The 26,932-nt window shown below is 37.6% G+C and overlaps 3 protein-coding genes across 6 annotated transcripts in view; 2 read left to right on the top strand and 1 right to left on the bottom strand.

Moving 5' to 3' along the window:
• Positions 1-17,300, bottom strand: part of Rgl1 (ral guanine nucleotide dissociation stimulator like 1) — a 262,529-nt gene extending 245,229 nt beyond the window's left edge. For all 4 annotated transcript variants that reach the window (XM_046419510.2, XM_046419513.2, XM_046419511.2 and 1 more), the window contains exon 1: positions 16,893-17,300. The gene's annotated coding sequence lies outside the window, so the exon portion shown is untranslated. The remainder of the gene's footprint in view (positions 1-16,892) is intronic.
• Positions 1,546-8,220, top strand: Apobec4 (apolipoprotein B mRNA editing enzyme catalytic polypeptide like 4). The gene is given in 4 exon segments (XM_046419515.2): positions 1,546-1,770; positions 5,743-6,708; positions 6,710-6,767; positions 6,770-8,220. Coding segments are annotated over 3 exon segments (1,059 nt in total). The 5' UTR covers positions 1,546-1,770; positions 5,743-5,772; the 3' UTR covers positions 6,835-8,220.
• Positions 17,301-17,537: 237 nt separating the features above from the next.
• On the top strand, positions 17,538-26,589 carry Arpc5 (actin related protein 2/3 complex subunit 5). The gene is made up of 4 exons (XM_058571387.1): positions 17,538-17,884; positions 20,225-20,306; positions 22,632-22,808; positions 25,161-26,589. Exons 1-4 carry the CDS (start codon positions 17,742-17,744, stop codon positions 25,221-25,223), a joined length of 465 nt encoding a protein of 154 aa, XP_058427370.1. The 5' UTR covers positions 17,538-17,741; the 3' UTR covers positions 25,224-26,589.
• Positions 26,590-26,932: the final 343 nt, after the last annotated feature.

Genomic DNA, 26,932 nt, shown 5'->3' with positions numbered 1-26,932 from the left:
CATTACATAGTGTATACGAGTATGGAAATTATCAGAGTTGACCTCCATAAATATGTATGTAAAATTCAAAAATTTTAATTATCATGTGGCAATTAAAATTTTTGAATTTTTTTTAAATGTTGGCTACTTGAGTTGCCTATCCCTAAAATCATCCTAAAATTGTACTGGTTGATATCCTAATGGATAGAGGCTCATTTTTCCTTTTTCTTGAGGCTTCACTTACTTATTGGATCATGCACTAGGCTTCTAACCCACCATTGAAGGTGCACAGTACACATGAATGATGGCACAGGGCTGCTTTCTTTTTCTCCCCTCCCTGGAGCCTGTTAGATAGCAAAAACATTGTTATGGAACTATCAGAACAACTTTTTATAAGTAAGACTTTTTAAATATTTTACAATGACGTATCATTTATTAGGGTTAAAATTAAAGATAAGCTATGAGGATCAACTTTCAGTTTTATATTTTCAAGTTCATTCAATTAGGAAATGCTACGAAATGGAGGCAACAATGGGAACAAGGACGTGATCCATGGCAAAGGAGGGGAAGGCATGAGATGCAATGGAGCAGGCACCGAAGAATACCTGGGGAAAACAGAACTAAAAACTAAACTCCCTGGGGAGCCCACAAGCTCCCCCTGACACCCTCAGAAAGCACAGAGGTCAAGCAAAATATCTAGCCTAGAAGAAGCCACTTAGGCAAAAGAAGACATTTGCAGTAATAGGTACTGCAAGAAGGCAGAATGTGCCTTCTGGGTGCTAATTATCCCTCAGGAGTTATTTTTAGAGTACAGATGCTCATGGACTTCTGGTAGTTAACTAATGGACATGACATACATGACCACCACCACCACTCACTCATTCAAGTAGCCCCAGAAGAGCAATGAGAGAGCACACTGAATCATGACTATCAATATGTCTAGCGTCTAGAAAATAGTGAGTGGTGGAAGGGAGGAGGGAGAAACAATGGAGAAGGGCCAGTGGCTCCTCCTTCGGCCATGGGGGAAGGGCTACATCTGATCTGGGAGCAAAGCTTGTCTTACAAGGAAGAGAACTATGTACATACCAATAGTAGGAGTCTCCCTGGGAATTTCATACAGGAAAGAAACTGCTAACACATAATAACTTAGGTTTGCACAAACTGAAGAGCTCCTCCTTCCGGGACTGTGGACCTCTTAGTTCAAAGTGTCACCCTTCCCCGGAAGTCAAGCAGAGCCTCCCAAGAAGAGGCCTTGGCACCTTCACAAGAAACAGAATCTGCAAATCTTGACCATACCCCATGCCAGCCACCTAATGAAGCCAGGAGGAAGGTGCTGAGCAGGGAACCTCAGACTCGATTCGTTCAAGGAGAAAAACCCTAACAAGTTCACTGAAATAGTCAAACATCATCTTTTTATTCAGACTGGAATATGCAGTCATGTATATTTTCATCTTTGGAACAGGTGGTTTAATATGCAAATAAAGTAATAAGTGTCAGAACCGTATCCTAGCAGTAGCTACTTTGCAAACGTTACCATGGCACCAATTCAACAGTGTTCTTAGAGGCAGCCACACCTCAGCAAGGTCTTTTTAACTTGGGACAGCAAAGTTCAAATGAACTATTAGACACAAACTGCAAAAGAGTCCTGAACTGAGTTAGGAGGGGAATCTTTACAGCACGATTGCCCTCCACAGCTACTAGAAACGACATGGAACTTTAAGGAGAGAAAAAGAAAATGGACCATCTCCCATAACACCTGGAATGTGATCCAAGCCTAGAGACAAAATGATGGTAATTATAACTGCTAACATTTGTTTTTAGCTGCTAACAGATTGTGCCCAGATTGCGAAGGGCAAACTTCGTTCTCCAATTACTCTTGTGCGAACTGTGCTTTGACAGTACTCACTAAATCCTAGCTGGGTGAAAGGAGAGCAGACTGTCCTCGCGGGTGGTTCATTTATGTTAAACTAAGAAAGGGCTGTCCTCCCATGGCCCCAGTCCAGGGCCCCAGTCCAGGGCCACTCACAGTTGGATGTGAGAGAGCATCCTCCAGCAGAATGGGCTCTAACAGGTGTCTAGTTCTCACTGCCGGCTGATCTGCTCTACAGAGGGTGACAGGCACTTCCCAAGCACAAAGCAGAAGGTGAAGGACTCAGCAGGAGGGATGCAGGCTGCCAGGGGAAGGCACCTGGCTTGTGAACTGGTCAGGGTCACTAAGGTAGGCCCTGGGCTACCACAAAGCACATCCCCTCCTGGTTAGGGGAGAATGAAAGGTTAACAATAAAGATAGTCTGTGATCAATGACTAGTGATATAAGGAGCTCTTAAAATTCTTTAAGAGCTCAAAGGGACAGGAATTCTTTTCTGCTTACTCAGAAAAGGGTGATTAAAGATAGAGCTGGGGGGTGGGGGACACTAGAAAAAGTAAAGACTTCATCATCAGGGAACCATGGTTGGTTGACACTGAAAAGCCCTCACAAGAATGAGAGTCCCCCTCTTATATATCAAAGCCACTGCTCAGAACGATCTCACTAAAATAGTAACATGTATCTTATGGCTAAAATAGAAAAAAAGGGAGAGGTGAGGAAAGGATTGTTCAGAAAAGCAATCAGGAATTTCTATTTTGCTGCCTTTATCTTCAGACACAAAAACTTTTGCTTTCATAAAGGGTAATTATGAGACCATATATAGAGTTAACTTCACACATACTCCAGTTTAAAATACAATAATTAAGCAGAAAAGGGCCTCTTGGCATGGTTTCCATAACATTTTTAGCCAAGTCAATCTGCAAATTTTCTGTGGGTGGGTTGGATTTGTAATCTCAGTGGCAGCCTGCACATTGGGTGTGCCACCCAGCGGCTCGCCACATTGAGGGCACAATATTCAAAAAAGTGAGAGCTTGATTTCATCAAGTTTTGATAACCAGAGAGATGCTATCTGATGAGCAAGGCTGAAAGGAGATTAAGAGAGAAAACAACACTCAGGAAATAGTATTAGGTTCCAAAAGATGGGCCCACATCAGGGATTAGATCCAGTTTGCTGGAGGAAAACCTATTACAAAGGCCAGGAAGCCTCAAGGGCAGGAATTCAGTTGCGTCAGGAAAATACAGCACTAAGGAGGAAATGGAAACAAATGCCCAACCCTGTGGACTAAGCTGACATGACAGAAGTTGGGAGAAGTCTGCAATCTGGTGGATACATGCTACCAGAGCTACTGTAGGGATATTAGCCATAGGATACCAGTGACAGGAATGAAGCCATATTTCACCCACATCTAGATCAAGTCTCTTAAAATATTTTCTTCCCAGGACAGGATTAACACAGGAATTCTGTAGCTCTCAGCCTTTCAAATACAAGCTGCATCAAATACAGCAATGACAGAGCTTATCTAGGCTGAAGAAGACACAATTGATCAAAGTGCTTTCATGTGGGAGGCCATAATAAATATTTGAAATGTGTTCAATTAGATTTTGAAAAGTGAAAAATATATTTTGTTGCAATGGTCAGTTTTACCTCATTTGTGTTTTCTGCCTTATCTGATTTGCTATCTGGGCAAAGTTAAATGTAAACAATGAAATTATAAACAAAAAAATATAGAGAATTTTTTTTTAATATTTGTTTTTTAGTTGTAGGTGGACACAATATCTTTATTTCATTTTTATGTGGTGCTAAGGATTGAACCAAGTGCCTCACCTGTGCTAGGCAAGCACTCTACACTGAGCCACAGCCCTGGAGAATATTTAATTGTGCTTTGATGAGGAAGGGTTTTCTAAATACAACAGGAAGAAATAAATTGAAAGATAAGATTGGACAACATAAAAATGTAAAATTTGGTCCAATTTAAAATATGAGCATAATTAAAGGTAAAATATTTTCAAAAAAAATGAGATAATATTTGTGATGCATAAAGAACTTTGGCAAATCAATAAGAAAAACTTTGAAAAAATAGGTAAACAATCAAGAACGTTTCATAGAAGAATAAACACTATAGACCAATAAGCATGTGAAATAGTTCAACCTCACTAGGAATAGAAAAGGTATATATTATAACATCAGGAAGACACCAATATCACTTCTTAGACTGGCAAATGGGGTGATAAACATCAATGCGAAAGAATCTGATAAGATTAGTATACTTTCCTAGGATAATTTGACAAAGTTTGACCTAATACTAAGACTTCATAGTAATCTACATTAAGAATCAGAGTTATAAACAATTTATAAAAATATTCATCAGTCATTTATAATAATTAAAAGAGGCAAGAAACTGAATGTTATAATTATATCATAAAATTCTAATTGGCCATGAATGGTGTATTTCAAAGAATGGGGAAATGCTATGACACAATATAAACTGAAAAAGCAGGGTATAAAACATAACTTTAGTGCTGAGGACGTAGCTTGGTGGTAGAGCGCTTCCCTAGCATATGTGAGGCCCTGGGTTCAGTCCTCAGCATATACACGTATCTGGTGGGAATAGACCTGTTATCAGTGATTGCAATACAAACTGATAGGTTTTTTTCTCCTTGTACATCAGTATTTAAAAAACAAACAAACTATATTATAATGCTAGGTAGCTGTTCGGAAACAAGAAGGGAAAAAAAAACCATTCCTTTCAGATCTTAACATTTAGGGTTTAATATCCCAGAAACTATTGATTTGAAATATTCTAAACAACCCATATTTGCTTTCCATAAGAGTTATTTTCCTCTAACAAGTCCCACCCACCATAAATAAGACTTTCAAATGCCAGTGGATGAGTGTCCATGACCCAAAGAATCACGATCAGCAATTCCTTTTTTTGTTTTTTTTTCTTTTTATTAGTGAATTATAATTACACAAAATGGTGGGATTTGTTCTTACAAATTCATACATGCACACAATATAACAGCATTATTGGTCAGTTTCATTCTCCAGTATAAGTAAGAATTTTTTTTTCAGGGGGGGATTGAACCCGGGGCCTGCCCATGCTAGGTGAGTATGCTACCACTGAGCCACATCTCCTACAGGTGGCATTTATACAAGAAGTCACTACCATTAAGCAAAACCTACCCTATGGTCCATTTCTTAAAAGGATAATACCTCCATATTATGCTAATGGTTTTAAGAAATAGCTCATTTCAAATGCAAGCACACTCAAAACCTCTGCACATAGTTTAGACACTATTATATGCAGAAAAGCAACAAAGGAAGAAATCATGAACAAAATGTAAAACCCATGCTTATTTCTTTGGATTTCCATAAATGGAAATCATCTGGATAACCTGGGGCTCGTAGCATTGTTATATGTCAGGCACATAGTGAGGCATTTTCTATGTATTCTACTACTCAAATCCTAAGACAACCTTATGTACTATTGTTGTCTTCACTTTGAAGACAAGGAAGCTGTGGCTCTCAGATATTAAATAACTTACCAAAAACCACTAGGCTGGTAAGTGTCTGAGCCCAGATTTGGAACAAGGCAGTCTGTTTCTAGAACTTGGCTGTTAAACGCATTTGCTCTATTTAGTCAGAATCTGTGCGACAGGTAAAGTTGTATTCTGCATTTCTCTTTTGCCTCCTCCCTGCCCTCCTAGAACCTCAATAAAGAAAAACAAACCCTAACCTTTTTAATCCATTCATATATGTCACTATCTTTTAGAGTCAACGATGCTACTATAGTTATTCTGCAACTTCCTTCAATGAAAGCCATAGGGCTTAATGAATGCATGACCTTCAGTTTTTCCTGCGATGGTTTTATACATAGTTTCTCTTCCCTATTTAGGTTTGCAGCTAGAAGACAATAAAACTAGCAATGGAACCACTATATGAGGAATACCTAGCACATGGTGGAACAATAGTCAAACCTTATTACTGGCTAAACTTCTCCCTAGATTGCACCAACTGTCCTTACCATATTCGGACAGGTGAGGAAGCAAGAGTCCCCTACACAGAATTTCATCAGATTTTTGGATTCCCTTATGGGCCAACATATCCTCAAACAAAACACCTCATATTTTATGAACTCAAAAATTCTTCTGGTAGCCTGGTGCAAAAGGGCCATGCCAGTAACTGCACTGGGAATGATACCCACCCAGAATCAATGCTGTTTGAGACAAATGGTTATCTTGACTCAGCCGCGCACAACAACAGCAGCATTAGGCACATCATCCTGTATTCCAACAACTCCCCTTGTAATGAAGCCGAACACTGCTGCATCAGCAAAATGTATAATTTCCTGATGACGCACCCAGACGTCACTCTTAGTATTTACTTTTCTCAACTCTATCATACTGAGCATGAATTTCCTGCCTCAGCGTGGAACCGTGAGGCTCTTCGGAGCCTGGCCAGCTTATGGCCCCAGGTCACTCTGAGCCCAATAAGTGGTAGGATCTGGCACTCTCTTCTCGACAACTTTGTCAGTGGTGTCTCGGGACCAGCTGTTTTCCAGCCCATTTTAACCGGGAGGGCCCTGGCTGACCGGCACAATGCTTATGAAATCAACACCATAACAGGAGTGAAACCTTACTTCCCAGATGCTCTTCCCCAGAAAAAAGAGAATCAGAACTACCCCTTAAACCATGTCCTCTCTGTACAGTCTTTCCAAGGGACAAGTAGACAACCACAGTCCAGCGTGACTCCAGACCTCAGGAATCCTATTGTCTTTGTGCTGGTCCCTTATAGAGACCTACCACCAATCCATGTGGGTCAAAACCCTCACAAACCCAGGAATGTGGTAAGGCACTTAAATATTGCCTCAAATGTCACTCCAGGAAAACAAAGACCTCAGAAAGACCAAGGGAGATAATGGAAATCAGAATGGTTTGCAAGGAACAAAGAGGCAGAGGAAAAGAAGAAGAAGAAAGAACAAAAATAAAATCTACATGTTATGAATGCATGAAGCCAAGTGCCAGGAGACTTACTAGCTGGGCAACAAAAATCTGAAAATCTCTCTCTCAGATCTGATCAAAGATGAGGATAAACTGATGCATAAGAGCAAAAACTGAATTATATACCATATCCACTATTTTAAAACCATACTTTTTCTAACATAATCTAAAATATTTCCATAAAACAACATGATCTCTCTCCTTTATTTTGAATGTGATAATAATAAAATGGAACCATTAATACCTTGCTAATATTTTGGTAAAGATTAGGAATATTGTTAGTCTACCCACATCATCTTTCCAATAAAAAGAAAACATGGACTAAACAGCTTCTTAAATTGGTTTCAGCAGAAAAATTTACTATAAATTTATAAAACAGCCTGAAGTTACTGATGTTAAGTGCTATCTCAAAGAGTAAACTAGTAACATTCCATTAATTGTTAATTGTGGATGGAAGATTTTAGGCAGCCCACTTTTTCCAGAGTAATTCAAAATTATTTTGTGTGGGGGGAAAAAAACTCTTCTGTAATGGATTACATATAGTTATAAAAATTGAAACGTAGCCACCTACTCAGTGGACCTTTTCCAGCTCAGAACTCTCCCTCCTGAGCAAATGACAGGGGCTGGATGATGCAAGAGAATCACCAAAGGCCCCCCCTTCACAGGCCACATCACCAGAACCACTCGCACTGGCTCCCAGGGCTCCTTGTTGCCTTGTCTCACTGGTAAGATTTTAAGTTCTGTAGGACAAGCTCATGCTCTGCACCACCACCCCCACTCCCCGCCACCTTAGATTCTCCTTTAGAATCTAGCACAATATCCAGGCAGAATGTGGATAGCAAGGTTGAGACTGCATCTCAGTAAATTCACCAATCATTACTCCCCAAGATCTCTTCACTGCTGCCAAGTGCCTGCTTAACCACCCTCCAAGGGACATCTTTTTGTTAGCACCCATTTCCCCTTCTTCTAATTCAGATCACCAATGCCTAATTTGCATATGCTGATTTCCCTTTTCTGACCCCTTCCTCTTTACCAGTGTATATCCGTAACTTCTCTTAAAATCTAATTCAAAGCATACTCCTTTAGGAAGCACTCTTTGACTAACCTTTTGAGTCATTTAAATGAAACCACTTTACTTATGCTTAATTCACATTTGCTATCTCTTCCCTCTCAGAAATATGTAAAGATGAATTATAAGAAAATGTATACTCATCTTTATAGAACTTGCCTTTATATTAAAATACACACACATGCACACACAAAAATGCTAAGTTAATAAGATATTTCACTATTACATTAGAGCACATAATACTTCATGAAAAAGGGGAGGAGGAAGAGGAAGGAAGAAATAAAAGAAAAAAAAGGTTTTAGGAATAGAAGTTAGTATTGTGTAAAATAAACATGAATAAAATTATTAAAAACAAATTTCTATTGTTAGCCTGCAAATTTTTATAGAATTATTGGAATATAATTTTACCATGGGTATACAGTGATTATTATTTAAAAAGGTGCTACTGAAGTTTATTATCAGCTCATGGACTCATATGTCTATTATTTGGAATGTTATGATAAAAAAAAAGATCCCAACATGACAAATCGGTCATTTCTGATTATTATAAAATAGATCCAAGGGGGTTGAGGTTGTAGCTCAGTGGTACAGCACTTGCCTCACATATGTGAGGCACTGTGTTTGATCCTCAGCACCACATAAAAATAAACAAAATAAAGTTATTAAAAAAAAACAGATCCAAGGGCTTGGGGTATAGCTAGCTCAATGGCATGTACAAAGCCCTAAGTTCAACACCTCCCCCAGCAAAACCACACACACACACACACACACACACATACATCCAATTTGTTGGCATGAAATCTATCTCTAAAATGGTAAAGTAGACCACAACATCACAAAGGATCCATGGTCTAAAATCTAGGATGAACTTTTATGGTATGTAACAAAAAAAGATATGTTGCCACAACAACAGGAAGGAAAAATTCCTTTCTCAGTTACATTTTTACACTGGCTAAGGCAAGACTGGGCTGAGTAAAAGAATGTTACTGACAGGTCAGAAGTCCAAGGCAGGACAGTCAAGCGTAAGATAAGAGACTAACAGAGGGCATAAAGATAAATGGTCCAAGGTAAGTCATCCCTTTTTACCCATCTGTGAAACAAGAGATAGCTGTTAGTTCATCTTTAAGGCTCCTTTCAGCTCCATCTGCTGTAACAAGGCACACAGCAGAGCAACCTTCCCACAGAGTGAGACCTTACCATGCAGTGATCAGTCTTCCTTGCTCGCCACACAATGGGTTCTGGGTCATGTTGGGCTGGCCCAAGGATGGAGGGAGAGAAGCTAGAATGCTCTACCCCTCTTCAGTAAACCAGCAATGGTGATATTGAAGAATATCATTGCCACCACACATATGGAAATTCCAAATAAAAGAATAGAAGCCAATGAGTTAAAGCAGGTAGCAATACAGAGATGTGAAAAACATAGGGATGTATCCCACGAGACCAACAAAGGAGAAAAGAGGGCAGCATTACCTTGGTGAATCTCTTGACTACCCAGTCAGTATAAGAAGGATGGATTTATTAATCAGGGGCAGACTTGGATTAATAAAGCTCCCAAGATAGACATATAAAGGTAGAATGCTAATGTATTGATTTCCCGTGAGACAACTGGACATACAAGCAGATATCAAAGTCATCCATCCTATATTGCCTTTCCACATAGATAAGCTTCCTGATATTACAATAAGAAGGTTGCTTTATGGGACTAGAAGAGTTCATCATATGATTCAAACACTTAGTGCTATCAGATTTGAATTTGTAGTGGAGCTACATCTGCCACTTGGAAAGAAATAGTGTAATATGTACAAGGATGTCTATCCCTGGATAGTATTTGGGTGAGCCTAGGCTGTAAGAGACAACACAGACCTCTATAACTCCTTTTGTGACTGATAGCATCTATTTTCTTGGGGGATGCTAGGGACTGAAACAAGGTCCTCATGTATGTTAAGCATACACTTTACTATTATGCTACGATCCCAGCCTGATTTTCTACAGATTTTGATGTTTTGTCAAGTTAAAATCTAATCTTGCTGGCCTGACTTGAGAGCAGATTATATTTCTTTAAACAGCTTTTAAATATCTGTTTTGATTCATGGTGCATGCAATCAAAAAACTTCACTTGCAGAATGGAATCCTATTCATTTCATTTCCAAGGATTTTAAGTATACTTACAAGGACTTTAGTATACTTAAGTATACTAATTAATTTAAAATAATATTCTTACTATCAAATATTTAGTGAGAGCTATATAAGGTGTTTATAAGCACTTACATAGAGTAACGAATTTAATCTCCCAATAATTCTACAAGGCAAGTATTATTATAATACTTATTCTACAAATAAATAAATTGCAGCATAGAAAACTTAAGTATCTGCCCAAGTAGTAAAGGCTGAGCTGATAATCAAATCCAGGAGATCTAATTTCAGTATCCATGCTGTTCATCATTACATTTTGATGCCTACCTCAATAATAACAATGCAGATTCACTAGAAATCTAGGAAAAAATTAATATCCCTTTAGTATGTGTCCTGTGGCTTTTCTGTAATTCTGCTCAAACCATGTTACCCATGGGAATCTGGTATACTAAGGGAGTCAGGTAGGATGGGCAAGTTAGGATGGAGAACTTAAGTAGATTCTAGATCCCAGAGCTTTGGCCCTCAACCTTGCCCTACTTCCTCTTTTCCAGCCCCTCATACCAATCACACATCTTGGGGATTATTTTACTTTGGATATCCCTGTCTCTCAGGGATGTATCAAATAGAGGACCCAAGGCAATGGAACACTGATTTATTGTTCCATGCAGTTAAATTAAGTGGAACTAGTTCCAAAAACAAAATCAAAACAAAACAAACAAACAAAAACCTATCAAAGAGAATTACCGTATGATCCAGCAATACCTCTTCTGGGTATATACACAAAAGAAAGCAGAATCTTAAAAGATATTTGTATACCCATAATTATAGCAGCATTATTCACAACAGCCAAAAGCTGGAAGTAAACCAAGGTCCTAGACATGTGAATGGATAAAGAAAAGGAAGGAAATTCTGAAATGTGTCACAACATGGATGAACCTTGAGGACATCATGCTAAATTAAATACATCAGCCATAAAAAGATAAATACCATATGATTCCACTTATATGAGGTACCTTAAGAAGTCAAATTCAAGAGACAAAAAGTAAAATGTGGCTGCCAACAACTGGGGAGAAGGAAAAATAGGGAGTTACTGTTTAATAGATAGTTTCAGTTTTGTGAGATTAAAAAAAAAAAAAAATCTGGACACGAATGTGGTAATGGTGGTACAACAATGTAAATGTGCTTAATACCACTGAACTGTACACTTAAAATGGAAATTGTTATATGTATTTTACCATAATTTTTTAATTATATGGAATTAGTAATTGACATTAATGATTTATCTACATGCCAAAAAAAGTGACATCTTTTGTGTTAGAGTAAATATTAGAAAATAGGCTCTATGACTACTCACAAAAAAACTGAGATAAAGTAGGGAAAGTTTATTGAAATAACTGAAAACAAATATCTCTTAAAAATCATTACAATAAGCTTTTTTTTTAGTTTGACACTTTATAGTCCATTTCAAGCTACTGTGTGGATTTATTTCAACCATTGATACTTAGCAATATCATTATTTTAGAAAAAAGGATAGTATAGTAGGCAATCAGAGAAAGACTTGCTGAAAGTAGAGAGTGGTAATTAAAAGCATAAAGTTTGGAATCTTACAGAACTCATTCCCATATCAGAATGCCAGGAGCTAACTGAATATTCCTGGCTGAGTTATATACTATCTCTGAGCCATAATTTACTCATCCATAAACACTAATGGGAACACTAATTCTTAAGCCCTATAGATACTACAAGATTAAATAATGTAAATAAATGGATTATTTACCAAGTATCTGACACATTAAACAATAAGTGGTTGTTTGTTTTAAATAAAATATTAGCATGATAATATTTTATAGGAAATTAGTAGGAAGATATAGAGATAGTAGGAAATTATAGAGATTGCAGAATCTCTCAAATTTTATCAAAATTATGAATCTGAGCTTACTTTTTATTTTCTATAAGAATCAAAAAAACATTGCTAGAATTTGTAATAATCAGATTGGAAGAGAAATGCTTTTAATATGCTGCTTAAGTAGCAAAAAGAAAAGCAAAATATCTATGGTCATGGAGTATATTGAAAAAATTTTAATATTTTGTGCAATTTCTGATCAACAAATTGGCAATCTAGATGAAATGCACAATTTTCTAGGAAAACATGAACTCTAAAATAATGAAGAAGAGAAAGAAAACCAAATAAATCAATAACCATACAAGAGGAAGATGATCAACAATCAATGGTCTATTTCTAATAATATCAGCAAACCCAGACAATTTTGCAGGCATATTCTACAACTTTCAAAGAACAAATAGCATGGTTATTTTTTATCATTCAAACTATTCCAGAGCATTGGGAAAAAGCTGGAAATCCTCTAAATTCATCTTCAAGGCTAGGTACCCTAATATCAAAACTGGATAAAGACAGCACAATGAAACTATGGACCAATCTTACTTAAAAATATACATTTGAAATCACTTTAAAAGGTATAAATGAATTAAATCCAGCAAGTTATTAAAATAGTAACATTTCATAACCAAATGGAGTTTAGTCTAAAAATAAGGGAATGTTTCAGTGCCAAAAAATATGTAAATATATTTCATTACATTTGCAAAATAAAAAATAAAAATTATGATTTGTGTCATTAGATTCCCCCCAAATTGGATAATTACAGCAGTCATTCCTAAAGATAGTAAAATAATAGTAAATATAACATCAACTGTAAAATACTAGATAATTCCATTAAAATAGGAACAAAGCAGAGAAGCCTATTATTACCCAGTTTTTCAACATTCTTCAAAATTCTAGCTAATGCAATAAGATAAGAAAAATAAATGACACAAAAATTAGAAAATAAGATATTAATTATTGCTACCTCAGTCCCCCACAGGGGCACATGCCTGTAATCCCAGCAATTTGGGTGGCTAAGGCAGAAGGATCACAAAATCAAGGCTGGCCTTGGCAACTTAGTGAGACCCTGTCTCAAGCTAAAAATAAAAGGATTGGGATAGGCTGGGGTTGTAGCTCAGTGGCTGAGCAGCGCTAGATTCGCATGCGTGAGGCACTGGGTTCAATCCGCAGCACCATATAAAATAAATAAATAAAATAAAGATATTGTGTCCTTCTATACTTAAAAATTTTTTTTAAAAAAAGGGGATGGGGTTAGGGCTAGGGATGTAGCTCAGTGGTAGAGTACTTGGCTAGCATGTGTAAGACTCTGAGTTCAATCCCTAGCACTACAAAAAAAAAAAAAAACAGAAAAAAAATCTTTGGGGCTGGGGATGTGGCTCAAGCGGTAGCGCGCTCGCCTGGCATGCGTGCGGCCCGGGTTCGATCCTCAGCACCACATACAAAGATGTTGTGTCCGCCGAAAACTAATAAATAAATATTAAAAAATTCTCTCTCTCTCTCTCTCTCTCTCTCTCTCTCTCTCTCTCTCTCTCTCTCCCCCTCCCTCTCTCACTCTATCTTTAAAAATAATTAAAAAAATAAAAAAAATAAAAATAAAAAAGGGATGGGGATATAGCTTTGAGACAGGGCACTGCAGGTTCAATTCCCAGAATTACACACACAAAAAAATTATCTCAAATATAATGATTGTATACTGTGACAAGAGATACCACCTTAAAATAACTGTTAGCATTATGATATCCCAGTGATGGGAAGGAATACAGGATAAATATGTTGTAAAATCCATAGTTTCCCTTTATATCATAAGCAGTTAAAACATTAAATGGAATAAAGGCCTCATTCATGGCAATATTTTTAAGAAAAAACAAGGTTTATTCTTCCATTTGGCATTAAATTTTTTTTCCTAAGAGTACAGATTTATAATTTTTTGGATCTTTGAAGTACTCATAAATACATCACATAAAGGTCTTAAATAGTTCTCCCTACCTACTTTACCTCAGTCGTAATCTTAAAATTAAATAAAGTTATAACTAGTTACAAAGAAAAAACTTGAAGTTTAAAAGGCTGATATTTTCAACACAGCACTAGTTGATGGAATATTAGAGGAAGCATTAAACCATAATATAGTATATGGGTAACATACTAAAAATCTTTTTATACTGCAGTAACTATGGGGCTAAAAAACCATGTTACTGAACTCTATCATTAGCAGAACTGAAATTCAAATATTTATATCATTATACAAGTTTGTCATATTTGATTAACAAAGATCATTTCCATTTCAAATAATAATAAAAAAAATATAGTGCCATGCTATGGCGGGGTGGGGATGTGGCTCAGTGGTAAAGCCCTTGCCTCGCACATATGAGGTACTGGGTTCAATCCTCAGCACAACATAAAAATAAATAAGAATACTGTGTCCATTAACAACTAAAAAAAGTATTTAGGAGCTGGGGTTATAGCTCAGCAGTAGAGTGCTTGCCTTGCCCATGTGAGGCACTGGGTTCGATCCCCAGCACCACAAAAAAAAATAAATAAAATAAAGTAAAAATATTGCATCCATCTTTTTTTTTTTAAAAAAGTATTTAGTGGCAAGTTTGGGGAAATGAAGCACATAAGAGAGTTTTTAGTTTAAAATAACTGATAAAAAGACCTATCATAGTATAGTTTTATTAAAATCCCTTCTAACTAAAAATATCTTTGACTCTGCATCATCACAGAAATACATAGAGAGCATTAACCTTGGGAAAATTCAGTCTTGCTTTATTATTGAATCAAACCAGGTTATTTGCACAATCAATAATATATCTCAAAACCTTATGGATCCTTTATATCAAGGAAAAGATGCTCATTTGAAAAATTAAAATAAGGAGAATAAAATTACCTTAGATTAATTAAGCATCATTGTAAACATTAAAAATTTAGGTTTTGCAAAGAAGTAGAATAGTGTGTATTTTCTAATTAAAAGATAAATAAGAACAGATTTCTTCACACACAAAATTTCCTTAAAGCTTTATATTAGCTAATGAGGGTAGGGAGATAATTAATGTATCTGTAAAAAAAAATGCTCAGTCTTAAACATTATTTCAAGATTAACTTGTCAGATCATCAATTCATTGGATAGAAATGTGTTGAGCATGTGCTATGTAGCAGACACTTGGATCATTGTGAAGCAATATCAAACACACTATCACATTTAATACATTCAACATACAGAGCAAACTTATGAGCAATCAAGACAATTACACCCTTGAGCAACTGATTTTTAAAATTCTTTCCACCATTCCATTAAGTTGATTTCTATCCCAGGATTCTCTCAGTTCTAAAATAAGAGAACAACAGTAACAACAACAAAAAATACCACCTAAATACGGCAGTACAAATAATAGAAGTGTAAGAGAAAGGATGTATTAAGGCTTAAACTCTTGCTCCCATTTGCACTCAACAGTGCATCTAATGTTCAATTTTCTCTTCAAAGAAAATCTTGATTTAAAAGAACAAAAAGTACAATCAGTTCAACATCTAAAAAAGTAAGCCGGGTAGCTTATACTAAAGTTAGCAAAAGATAAAAACAGAAAAACATTAAAACAAATCTTTATTCTAAGTTATATAATGCCCTGCACTGTGGTAATGACCTTACACTTGGCTATATACATTTTTAATAAATATTACCAACAGGTAGAAAATATTCTAAATATTCTTTTGCTGTCCTAAGACAGTCCTAGTAGAATTTTTACTCATAATGTGAATATTAATTTAAGGAAATGTCACTTCTATTCAATTCTATCACTTAAATGTTACATATTCTGGAAGGATGATTTATTTGGGTGTGGGGAAAAATTCTACATTGCTCTTCACCTTCCTCCCCAAAAAAGGATGCATTCTATTCTTGAACAGCTTTCTTTACATACATGCACACACAGAGATGTATGTGTGTACGTATATGTGTCCAACAAAGGCTTGATTTTGAGATTTCTCTTCCTCTTTTAACTGATTCACTAATCTCAGTGTGACTCGGAAACTGTACTGCTTTTCACATTTTATTCAGTCATCAATCATGTATTGAGTACCTTCTGCATGCCTGGCTTTATGTCAAGTGGAAGGAAGATACAAAAGAAAAATAAGACAGTCTCTGCCATTCAGCATCTTGATATTTCTTTCAAGGGCAATATAAGATGATATATAAATATAATTTATGAAATTAGTACCCAAACCAATGGTATAGGTATCATGCATTTTACATTAATGTTGAATTTTAGAGACTTGAAACACTTTTGTGTTCATAAGATTGTCCTGAGCACAATCTTGTGAAGACACTTTATTAGCCCCATTTTAGTGATAAGGTACCTGAGATTCAGAATTTTAACCAACATGCCTCAATCATGCAAATTTTGAGTGGAAGAGTCATGAAGACCCAAGCCAGGGTTTTCCAAGCTCAGTTATCTTTTAATACAGCATGGGAAATCAAGGATGAGGTACTCAAATACAAAATAGTCAGCCTTCGGCTGGAGGTGGACCTGCACCTGGGCAATGTCCAGCAAAAGTCCAAATTAATATTATTCTGCAAATACCTATACTATAGTGTGATTCACAGATCTCAACTACCATTCCTTAATCTTAGTGCCTTGACTTCCTTAATAAGAGCTCTGCTCTCAGAAATGGAAATATGGAATATAATCTAAAAATATGGCCCATAAAATCTTAAATCATAAATATCAATCTTAAAAATCTAGTTTCTATTAATTCTTACAGATTTTGTTTTCCCTCAGCACTGGAAAGAATAACTCGCCTACCCTTTTCTCACATTCTTGCTCCAAATAACCACTTATTTTAAGATATGAATGATCGTCTCTGCCTCGAATTCTACAAGTTCACCCCAGTTTTGCCACCCAGCCCCAACCCCTGCCCAGACACCTTCCTCTCCCTCCCTAAGGATAGGATACCGAGTTCAGATTCTCCAAGTCCGGTCGTTCTGCTGTCACACAGCTCTGAGAAATAAGATTTGACCTTTCGACTCCGTCCTTGGGGACCTCCCGCTGGCCGAGCAACGTAGTTTCAACCCCGCGAAAGGGGCTTGGAGCTCAGGAACGCAGCCCCAGGCAGCGCGAGGTCCGAAGCCACGACTCCGAAGACTAGAATGACGCTGGGCGCCCGGGCGTGCATCACTCTGTCCCATACTCCTGCCAACTGCAGGGGACTAGGTCCTGCAGCCAGTCCATCCCACCCCACAGGCACATCCGGACGGGCCCGACCTTATTATGCAGGACCCCGAAGACAGGTCAATGCCAGCGACGGCGGAGGCAGAAAAAGCCAAGGCCACCCGCCCCCGTTGCCCATCGCCGAAAACCTAAAGCCCCCAAGACTGGACCGCAGAAAAGCGTTTCTATGGGAACCTCCTGTGGATCACGTGACTGACCAGGCAACCAATCGCCTCTTACCTCTGCCCGCTGCCTCGCTTTCTGCCCGCCAGGCCGCCCCCGCCTCCTTCGCCCAGCCCCGCCCCTTTCCTGCAGCGAGTCCGCGCCTGCGCAGTGTCCTGCGCGCGCCCTCCCTCGCGCGCGCTCCCCGAGGAGCGCGGAGGCGGCGTCGGGGCTCGAGGAGAGCGCGAACCTGAGGAGGAAGAAGCTGGACCAGCGCGCAGGCCCAGAACCGCCCGAGCCGCGGCTGCGGCTACGCCCCAGAACGGAAGAGGGAAGTGAATCCAGAGCCGTGCAGTGGGTTTCTGCCGGGCTGGGCTTGCTGAGCTAGAGGCAGCAGCGAGAGGAGGCCTTGGCCACGGGTCCGGCTTCGGGATGTCGAAGAACACGGTGTCGTCTGCCCGCTTCCGGAAGGTGGACGTGGATGAGTACGACGAGAACAAGTTCGTGGACGAGGAGGACGGGGGCGACGGGCAGGCCGGGCCCGACGAGGGCGAGGTGGACTCCTGCCTGCGGCAATATCCTTGCGTTCGCGGACCCCGCCCGGCCCCTGTCCCGCGGGGCGGCGGGGACCGAGGGGACAGTCCCTCCGGGTCGGGCGCCGCGAGCACCCGGCGGCCCGGCTTGGACCTGGCTCCCTCTTCTGAAAGGCAGGGGCTTCCCGGGTCCGCCGCGTCCGCCGGCCCGGGTCCGGATTCCTCAGGTGGCGCGGGCGTGGCGGCCTCAGGACGGTCCTGCCGGCCGCGCCCTCGCGGCGCCGGGAGGTGTGGGCCGGCCGCGGACCAGTGCCCGCGCCCAAGTTTCCTCCCAGAACTCTCTTTACGGGGATCGCTTTAGCTCCAGAAATTTCAGATGGGGTCGGGGGGCGGGCGTCTTTAGTCTTTTTGTTATGTGGTTTGCGTTTTGTATCGTTGGAGTAGTTTATTTCTAGCCCGGAGAGATGGAGCGGTTCGCAAATTGAGGTCCTCCGTACTTAGCCCACGGGCTCCCCTCCACCCCATTAAGAGAAAGGGATCTGGCAAAATATAGGTGGCACATAATTTGTTAACCAGGTGTGGGGAGTGACTACAGAACACGAAAACTCCCAATGAGGAAGCTTGGAGCCTTTTATCTGCTAAGAATAGGACAATAGAGAAAAGACGGGGAATGCATGTGGAGAATCCCTGGAAATATTTAAAATAAACCCCAATGAATAAAATAGAAGATGAGTCATTTGCATAAAGCAGAATCATTTTTGTGATCATGAATTGTTTCCGTTTTAGTTAAAATATGGCTGTCAGTTCCTGGTTTCTTGGTTTGCATATTTGAATATTCATAATCGCAAATTAGCATTTGCATCAGATCATTTTTAGGAGAACGTAAATGTTGCAAAAAACAAAGCTGTAATTTTAGAAAAATCTCAATCACTAGCTCTTTATACATTTCTGATTATCCTTGAGTGCATTCTTTCCTTATCAGTGTCCTTTTAAACTACAATGAAGTAATAATCTGAGCAAAAATATTTATGACAACTGTATCTTTTCATAAAGGCACTTAAATATGGCATTAAACATTTATCAATGTACTGTATAGGTTTTCCTTTGATTGCTACAGCTTTCACAATCATTTGTTATTATTTTGCATTATTTAAGTACCTACCTGTTAACTAGTTGGGGTCTTTAAAAACAAGCCAGTCTACAAAAGGTGTGCTTCTTTAGAAAGTCCATGCAGCCTTGAAAATTACAGCTTATTAACAATCATAGGTTTGTTTTCTTTCTTCATACCTATTTCTTAAGATAAGTGGTAAGCATTATTCTTTCTTAAAACATTTCTTATTAGGGAGGAATAAATGATGTTTTGGAAAACTAATATTTTAGGTAATTTATGGTATCCTTATCAGTGGATCTTCTTTTTAATAAATTCATCCTAAAATACAAAGGCATTGTCTCTTCTTACCCTTGTTATTACAGGGAGCGACAGCCCTGGTCTGGTACTACAGATGGAGGAACAAGTGAACTCTCTTGTGGTTTTTCCTTTTAGGGAAATGACTGTACATTCTGACAATCTGATTGGCCCTCCCAATTCTCATGCTTGCTAACTCACTGGTGCTTTCCGAGAGACTAAATCTAATAGGTATGGTCTAACACAGTTTGAATAACCTTTCTGAAGTATGAAGGAATGTATAAGACAAAAAAAAAAAAGTAAACTGCCACCTAAAGGTCATATGAATTATTACATTTTCTGAAATACCTCTTGTTCAGTATTGAGAAATTGCTATTTATGTCATTCAGTTTGCTGAAGTAATAATGCCAGCATGTCAGTTAATATAGAATATAATTTTAGTATAAACTTCAGTCTTTATGTTTTTACAACTAAAATCACATAAGATATATTTTGGTTCATTTGGGGGCCTAAATGATTCCAATGTATATTTTGGTTTTGGTTTTGGTGGGTTTTTTTTTTTTTTGGTAGTTATGTATGGACAGCATACCTTTATTTTATTTGTTTATTTTTATGAGGTGCTAATAATCTAACCCAATGCCTCACACGCGCTAGGTAAGCACTCTACCACTAAGCTTACAGCCCCAGCCCTATTTTAGGGTTTCTTAAGAACCAGTCTACATAATGTTTGCATATGTGTTTCATTGGAATTGAAATATTATCAATCTTTGATAGTCTTTTTTTTTTAATTCTGATGTTCTCTTATTTCAATATTTTGCCTTTGAGTGACTTTGGAAACCAACACATTTGAGTTTTCAATATTGAACATGTGACAATGAAAATATTTTTTCTTATGGATAAAGTCAGGTCTTAAACTAAGGATTCCAGGTGTTATAATGCTTTCCCAGGGGCTATCCTTTGCTGTTTACTGCCTTAACCACCATCACAGGAAACATGATAGCTGCTCTCCAGGCAGCTCTGAAAAATCCCCCTATCAACACCAAGAGTCAGGCGGTGAAGGTGAGTCACAGCCACACACAGTGATCTCTACTGATACCTTATTATTCTTAAAAAAAAAAAAAATGCTCTGAAGTCTCACAAAGTCATCAAATATTTTAACTAAACACTATTTCTGTCGTAGAATAGTTTAGAGTATACTTTGACAGGTAAACATTCCTGTGAAAAAAGAATGCTATAACATGAAATGAGATATAATAATGCTGCATGGTAGTCATGGTGAATTCAAATGATAGTTTAATCATTTCTGTGTGTTTAAAAAAGGAGCAGTTAGGATGAATTTAGTCAAAGGCTTAACAAGTAACTAAAATTTTTTATCAAAATACACAGATTCTACTTTTTTTGAAGCTTTTTAATTATAAAAAAATTAAATGTTTATTATAAAAAACTCACACATATTAAGGGATTAAACGTTGATCATAATATTGCTACCCAGAGGTAGATTTATTCCTTTTTGATGTTGGTATATGCTTATAGAGTTTGAGTGTTTTTGTTTTTATAAAAATAGCATTTATAACCTGCTTTTCATCTGAATAACAATGTCCAGGAACTTCTTTCCTTAACAATAAGTTTATTTCTATAGCATTCTTAACTGTTGTACGCCAGTGTGCTGCAGTTTAGATATAACTGATTTTTTGTCATTGACTATTTTTCTTCTTGCTGTATGTATGATGGGAATAACTTGGGATAAATTTTAATTATTTTCTTATAACAAACTCCTAGAAGTGAGCCACTGGACCAAGGAAAGCACATTTTTTAAGCCTTTTGGTACATAAGATATTGCCAAATTGCCCTTCAGAAAAATTGTGCAACTTCCATTCCCTGTTGCAGTCATTCACTAATTCTTCAGGACCTGTTTCCTCATTTAGTATTTAAAATGAAGCATAAGTAAATCAAATTCCACACATACATGGTTTTGTCAAAATGAACCCAACTGTTATATAACTAATGCATTAATAAAAGAAAAAATATTTATTAAAAAAATTTTAAAAGAACATATTGCCAGGCTAGGGCTCAGTTGGTAGAGTGCTTGCCTCGCATGCACAAGGCCCTGGGTTCAGTCTCCATCACCAAACAAAAATATATATATATATATATTGCCCATATTACAAACAAACAAATAAAATGGATCCTAAAACATCATTGCACTGTCAGTGGCTATTTATATGTTGTAGAACCTCAAAACTCTCCTTAATTGAATAGTAGTACATAGCTTAAATAAATGCATGATAATTATTACCCAGGCAACATAGTGTTTCATAAGGGAATTTTTCTTTGCTTTTTAAAAAGTTATTAGGAACATCATTGAAATTTTGATTTTACCACCTTCTGCTTTCATGTGGGTGGTTTTTATCACAGCTTGTGGGTGGGAGGTTATAACTCTGGGTACACAGATATTTTTCTAAATCAGATCATTTAAACTAGAGATAGCAATAGGTGGTAGAAACATTCTGTAAAATCTTGACCAATAGGGGATGCCAAAGATAGCACACTGTTGAATTATTATGAAAGGGTCAATTAAGTGTTCCTTTTGCTTTGCTAAATGGGTTAATTTTTTTTTTTCTTGCTGTTAGAGAAGTCTTTTACCAGAAGAAAAAGGATCACCAGGAAGGAATATCACTATATCTCATATCTATAGATATAAAAAATAAGTTTTCTAAATATTTTAAAATAAAATTTTAAAGAAAAAATTTCTAAAGCATAGTTCAAAGTAGAACTTCAAACTAGTTTCCTTGTTTGATAGCATTTTTTTAAGACTAAGAAGTGAAATTTAAATTTGTTTAATTATGAAATTACCACACCGATCTGTTATCAGCTCTACCTCCAATTATGTCAGGAATCTATCCACTTCTCACCACCTTTTGTGCCATGCTAACCCAAAACCAGCCTGTATTATTGCAGCCACTTACTAACTGGGCTCCCTGCTTCTGCCTTGCTTCCCTGCACCCACAGCTTATTCTCAACATAGACAATAAAATGATTAAAATGTGAATCAGATTATAGCAATGCTCTTAAAACCCTCCAATGTCTTAGAGTAAAATCCAGAGTCCTTACAATGGCCTGGAGGCCTTCCATGATCTGCCTTCCCAAAACCTGACTTCTGTCCTGCTACTCTCTGACCACTCTGCTCTAACCTTATGGGGTCCTTTGAACACACAGAACCCACACTACAGCACTTGTTCCTTCTCCATCTGAAACACTTCCATATCCCACAGATTTCCTCTTTTGCATCTTTCAGGTCTTTATTCAAATGTCACCTCAGGGTGACCTTTCTAAATTGTAGCCCCTGGCATATATCTGAATGTTTATTATATATTTACCCCCCAGGATCGGGCAGGCAGCATTGTCTTGAAGGTGCTCATCTCTTTTAAAGCTAATGATATCGAAAAGGCTGTTCAATCTCTGGACAAGAATGGTGTGGATCTCCTAATGAAGTATATTTATAAGGGCTTTGAGAGCCCATCTGACAATAGCAGTGCTATGTTACTACAGTGGCATGAAAAGGTAAGTAATAAATCTGTACAACTGTTTTCCTTATAATAGAGGATAACAATGCCTCTCTCACCTTAGTGACTACATTGGCCTGACTGTACAACACATTATTACCAATAAAATGCATGAAAATAAGAAGTTCAGGTATGTGCTTACTAGCCTTGGTCATCTTTTAAGAGATTCTGGTGTACAACACATTTATTCACGTATACTAAGCATGTATATTATGACTCATTAAACCTTGTTTTTACTTTAAATTAAATGAAATCTTTGCAAAAGAAAATAAGGAGTAAAAACCAAGAATTATTTTTATAGTGATCAAAAGAAGGAAACAACCCAAGATAAACAGATAAAATGTAGTACATACCTACAGTGGAGTATTATTCATCCATAAACAGGAATTTGCTATTAGAAAGCATGGATCAACCTGTAAAACATTATGCTAAATGAAATAAGCCAGACCCACAAAAAATATATATTATAATCTGAAATAGGCAGATTTAAAGGTACTGAAAGTAATTAGAGCTTACCTGAGACTGGAGGAAGAGCAGAATATGGAGTCACTGCTTAATGGGAGCAGAGTGCCTGTTTAGAGTGATGAATAGGTTTTGGTAATGGATAATGGTGATGGCTGCCCAAGACTATGAATATAATTAATATCACTGAATTTTTATACTTAAAGATGGTTAAGGACTGGGGCTGTAGCTCAGTGCTTGCCTCATATGTGTGAGACACTGGGTTCGATCCTCAGCGCCACATAAAAATAAATACATAAAAGATATTGTGTCCATGTACAATTAAACATTTTTTTAAAAAAAGATGGTTAAAATGGCAAATTTTGTTATGTATTTTGCCACAAGGTGGGGTTTTTTTGTTTGTTTTTGTTTTTTTTTTAAAGAGAATAAGGAGGGGCTAGGGCTGTAGCTCAGTGGCAGAGCACTTGCCTAGCATGCATGAGGCACTGGGTTCGATCCTCGGCACCACATAAAAATAAACGAAGGCCTTCTGTCCATCTACAACTATAAAAAATTTTTTTAAATGGGAGAACAAGGAAAATCAATAATTTTTAAATCCCTTCTTCCATTTTCATGCATTTTGTTGAGAACTTGGTATATTCCAGGTACTCTCCCAAGAACTTTCCATGTTAATTCATTAGATCCTCATAAAAATACTAGGAGGAAAAACTTGCCATTCCTCTTTATAAATGAGGAAACTGGAGGCATGTGTCAAGTCTTCGCTGCTGCTTATTGTGAGTCACTGGGTTTTGCCACTCTTACCTCCTAAACACTTCTCAGATCCATCCACCCAAGTGCATCTCTAACACACCACCCAGTTCACAGCATCTCTCCAGTCTGTTGCTATAGCTTCTGAACTGGCATCCCAGCTGCCAGTCTGCCTCCCTCAAATCTGTTCACCGAGCCACTAGAATAATCTTTTTAAAACCCAAATGTACCTTTGTCAGTCACCAGAAGAATAAAGTCCAAGTTCCCAAGTCTAACCTCTGCCATGTCATTGTTCCCTTGAGCTACAGCAAAGCCAGCCTTTTCCCTTTTCACACCTCCGTACATTTGCTTGTGGTTTTTCTGCTGTCTGTCACCTCCTTATCCATTTAACATTGTTTGTCTCCCTGAAGACTTACCTGAAACATTCCTCTCTGCTGTCAGGCTGGGCATGTGCCTTTTGTTTTTTGTAGCACTCTGTCATAACTCTTGCCTTTTCATATATTACATTAAAATGTTCTGTTTATAAGACGGTTTCTTCCCAGCAGAGCAGAAGCTACTAGATGTATTCATTTTTTTATCCCCAGCATCTGACACAGCGCTTGAAACATAGTGGTATACAGCAAGTATTTAGCAGGTATTTTTTGAAGTAACCAGAGTTCCTAATACTGTCTTGGCCTTCAAATTTTCAAATTACAAAGTTTCTAAGTTTTTAGCTATTAAATAATATCTTCCTACAAACTCACTAATCTAAATGGAAGTTAGATGGTTGATCTCAATTTGATTTTCTTCCTGTGATGAGAAAGAAATACAGAATGTCCTCAATTTATATTTGAGCATCTGTTTTAGGTAAGAACATTATGTTACATATTTTCAAAACATGATTTAGAAACAATGTACTAGAATGTAAACTAAGTTGACTAGAATATAAACTCTGAGAAAGCAGGGATATTAAAAGTTTTATTTATTATTATATCTTTAATGCATAAAACAGTGTCTGGTGTATAATGAGTGCTGAAGAAATACTTGTTAATGAATTCACAGTCTGTGGCTATACACATTCCTTCTTGAAGGAAAAAAAATTATTTATATGAGACATAGCCTTTTGGTATTCTGTGAACCATTTACATTTGGTTTGTTATAGGCACTCGCTGCTGGAGGAGTAGGGTCCATTGTTCGTGTCCTGACTGCAAGGAAAACGGTGTAGTCCAGCAGGAACTGGATCCACCGCAGGAGTGGGAGTTGCTGGTACAAAGACCAAAACAACCAAATGCCACGGCTGCCCTGTGGGTAGCATCTGTTTTTCTCAGCTTTGCCTTCTTGCTTCCTTTTTCATATCTACAAAGAAGAAAATTACATGCCAGTTTTCCTTTCATGAAAATTGGGATAATGTGGAGGAAATTTGGTTTCAGCAGGATTGTTTCATCCTCTCGTAACCATTTCAATGATGTTTATACCAGTCTGTGTAGAGTATCATTTACATTCAGATTTAATTGTGCAATCTTAAACCCCTATCAGCTGGTTACTGTGTTGTTGGTTTGTTTCCCCCCCCCCCTCCGACTAATATGAGGGATCTGATCAGAATTTGAGGCCAGTTTCCTAACTCATTGCTAGTCAGAAAGTGATCTTTATTAAAAAAAAATATATATATATATATATATATTATATATATATATATATATATTTGAGAAGCTGGCAGCTATTAACATTGCAAAACTGGACCATACTCCCTTATTTAAGCAAAATGTGTTTCTGGAACAAGTGGTGGGTGAAAACCATTACTAATTTCCAATTTTATTTCTCCTTGTCTCCAGATTATGCTGTGAGTTTTAAGAACGCTACTTCCTTTCAACATTCAATTATCATGGCCTCTTGATTTCTTTGTGGTCACCCAGGGTCCTGAACAAGGAGTCTTGTTCTATACAGGTGTATCTATAAAATATCAGAGCCTGTTTGGCTTGATATTAAAGCTTTGGTGTGTCAATAATGTGGCTCCCTTTGGGGAAACTACTCCAAATCAGAAAGGATGAGGAAACTATGATGTAGTTCAAACTCTGGGCAGTCTCTGAATGAAATACTGTTTCTTTAGAAAAACAGTAGCTGCCTTAGACATTATGATGACAAATATGAATATTTATTTTACCATTTAGTATGCCCTATAAATGTCCTCAGTGTTCTTCAGGGTAATTGGGATCTCAAAAGATTTGGTTCAGATCCAAACAAATAACATATTCTGTGTTCAGCTCAGTGTTTCTTAAAAAAAAAAAAGTCACACAGCAAAAAATTGTTTACTTTGTTGGACAAACCAAATCGGTTCTCAAAAAGTGGCCGGTGCTTATAAAAAGCTATTATTTCAGAGTAGCTCCAAAAAAAACCACCTGAAAGCATATGACCAAGAGGGAAATTAGCCTGTGTTTAATATTTACATTGGCTACCAGTTTCATAATCACTGACTTATATGAAAACTGGTGCAGAAATTCTATAAACTCTGCTGTTTTTGATACCTGCTTTTTGTTTTGTTTTGTAAAAATTATAAAACTTCAGAAAATAAAATGTCAGTGTTGAATAATTTATTTTTCTTACTGTAATGCTTATGAATGTGTGGTTAATTAAGAGGAAAGGTTCCCTGGTGCTACCACCATGTATTGTACTCTTGACCAGAACCGATTTTGTAGGGTTTATAAAATTATTTTATACACATACAAGGTAGTAGAGAAGAGGAGTAAGTAGTTAATGGTGTCAGGGCACTGCTGAAGCCTTCAGAGTGATTCCATAGCCCCCTAGATACCACAGAACTACTGGAAGCATCACTTCCCGAAGATCTAGGCACCCAGCAGCTGCAGCCATTTACTCTCAGCATCTAAACTCTTTCTCACACCTCAAACCTATTTCATATATTTGTCTTAGAGCAACTTC

Source organism: Marmota monax, unplaced genomic scaffold, assembly GCF_021218885.2.
Source record: "Marmota monax isolate L192 unplaced genomic scaffold, Marmota_monax_Labrador192_F-V1.1 WCK01_AAM20220418_F8-fsc00209, whole genome shotgun sequence".
NCBI lineage: Eukaryota > Metazoa > Chordata > Mammalia > Rodentia > Sciuridae > Marmota > Marmota monax.
This window is presented reverse-complemented; position numbering and strand designations above follow the sequence as displayed.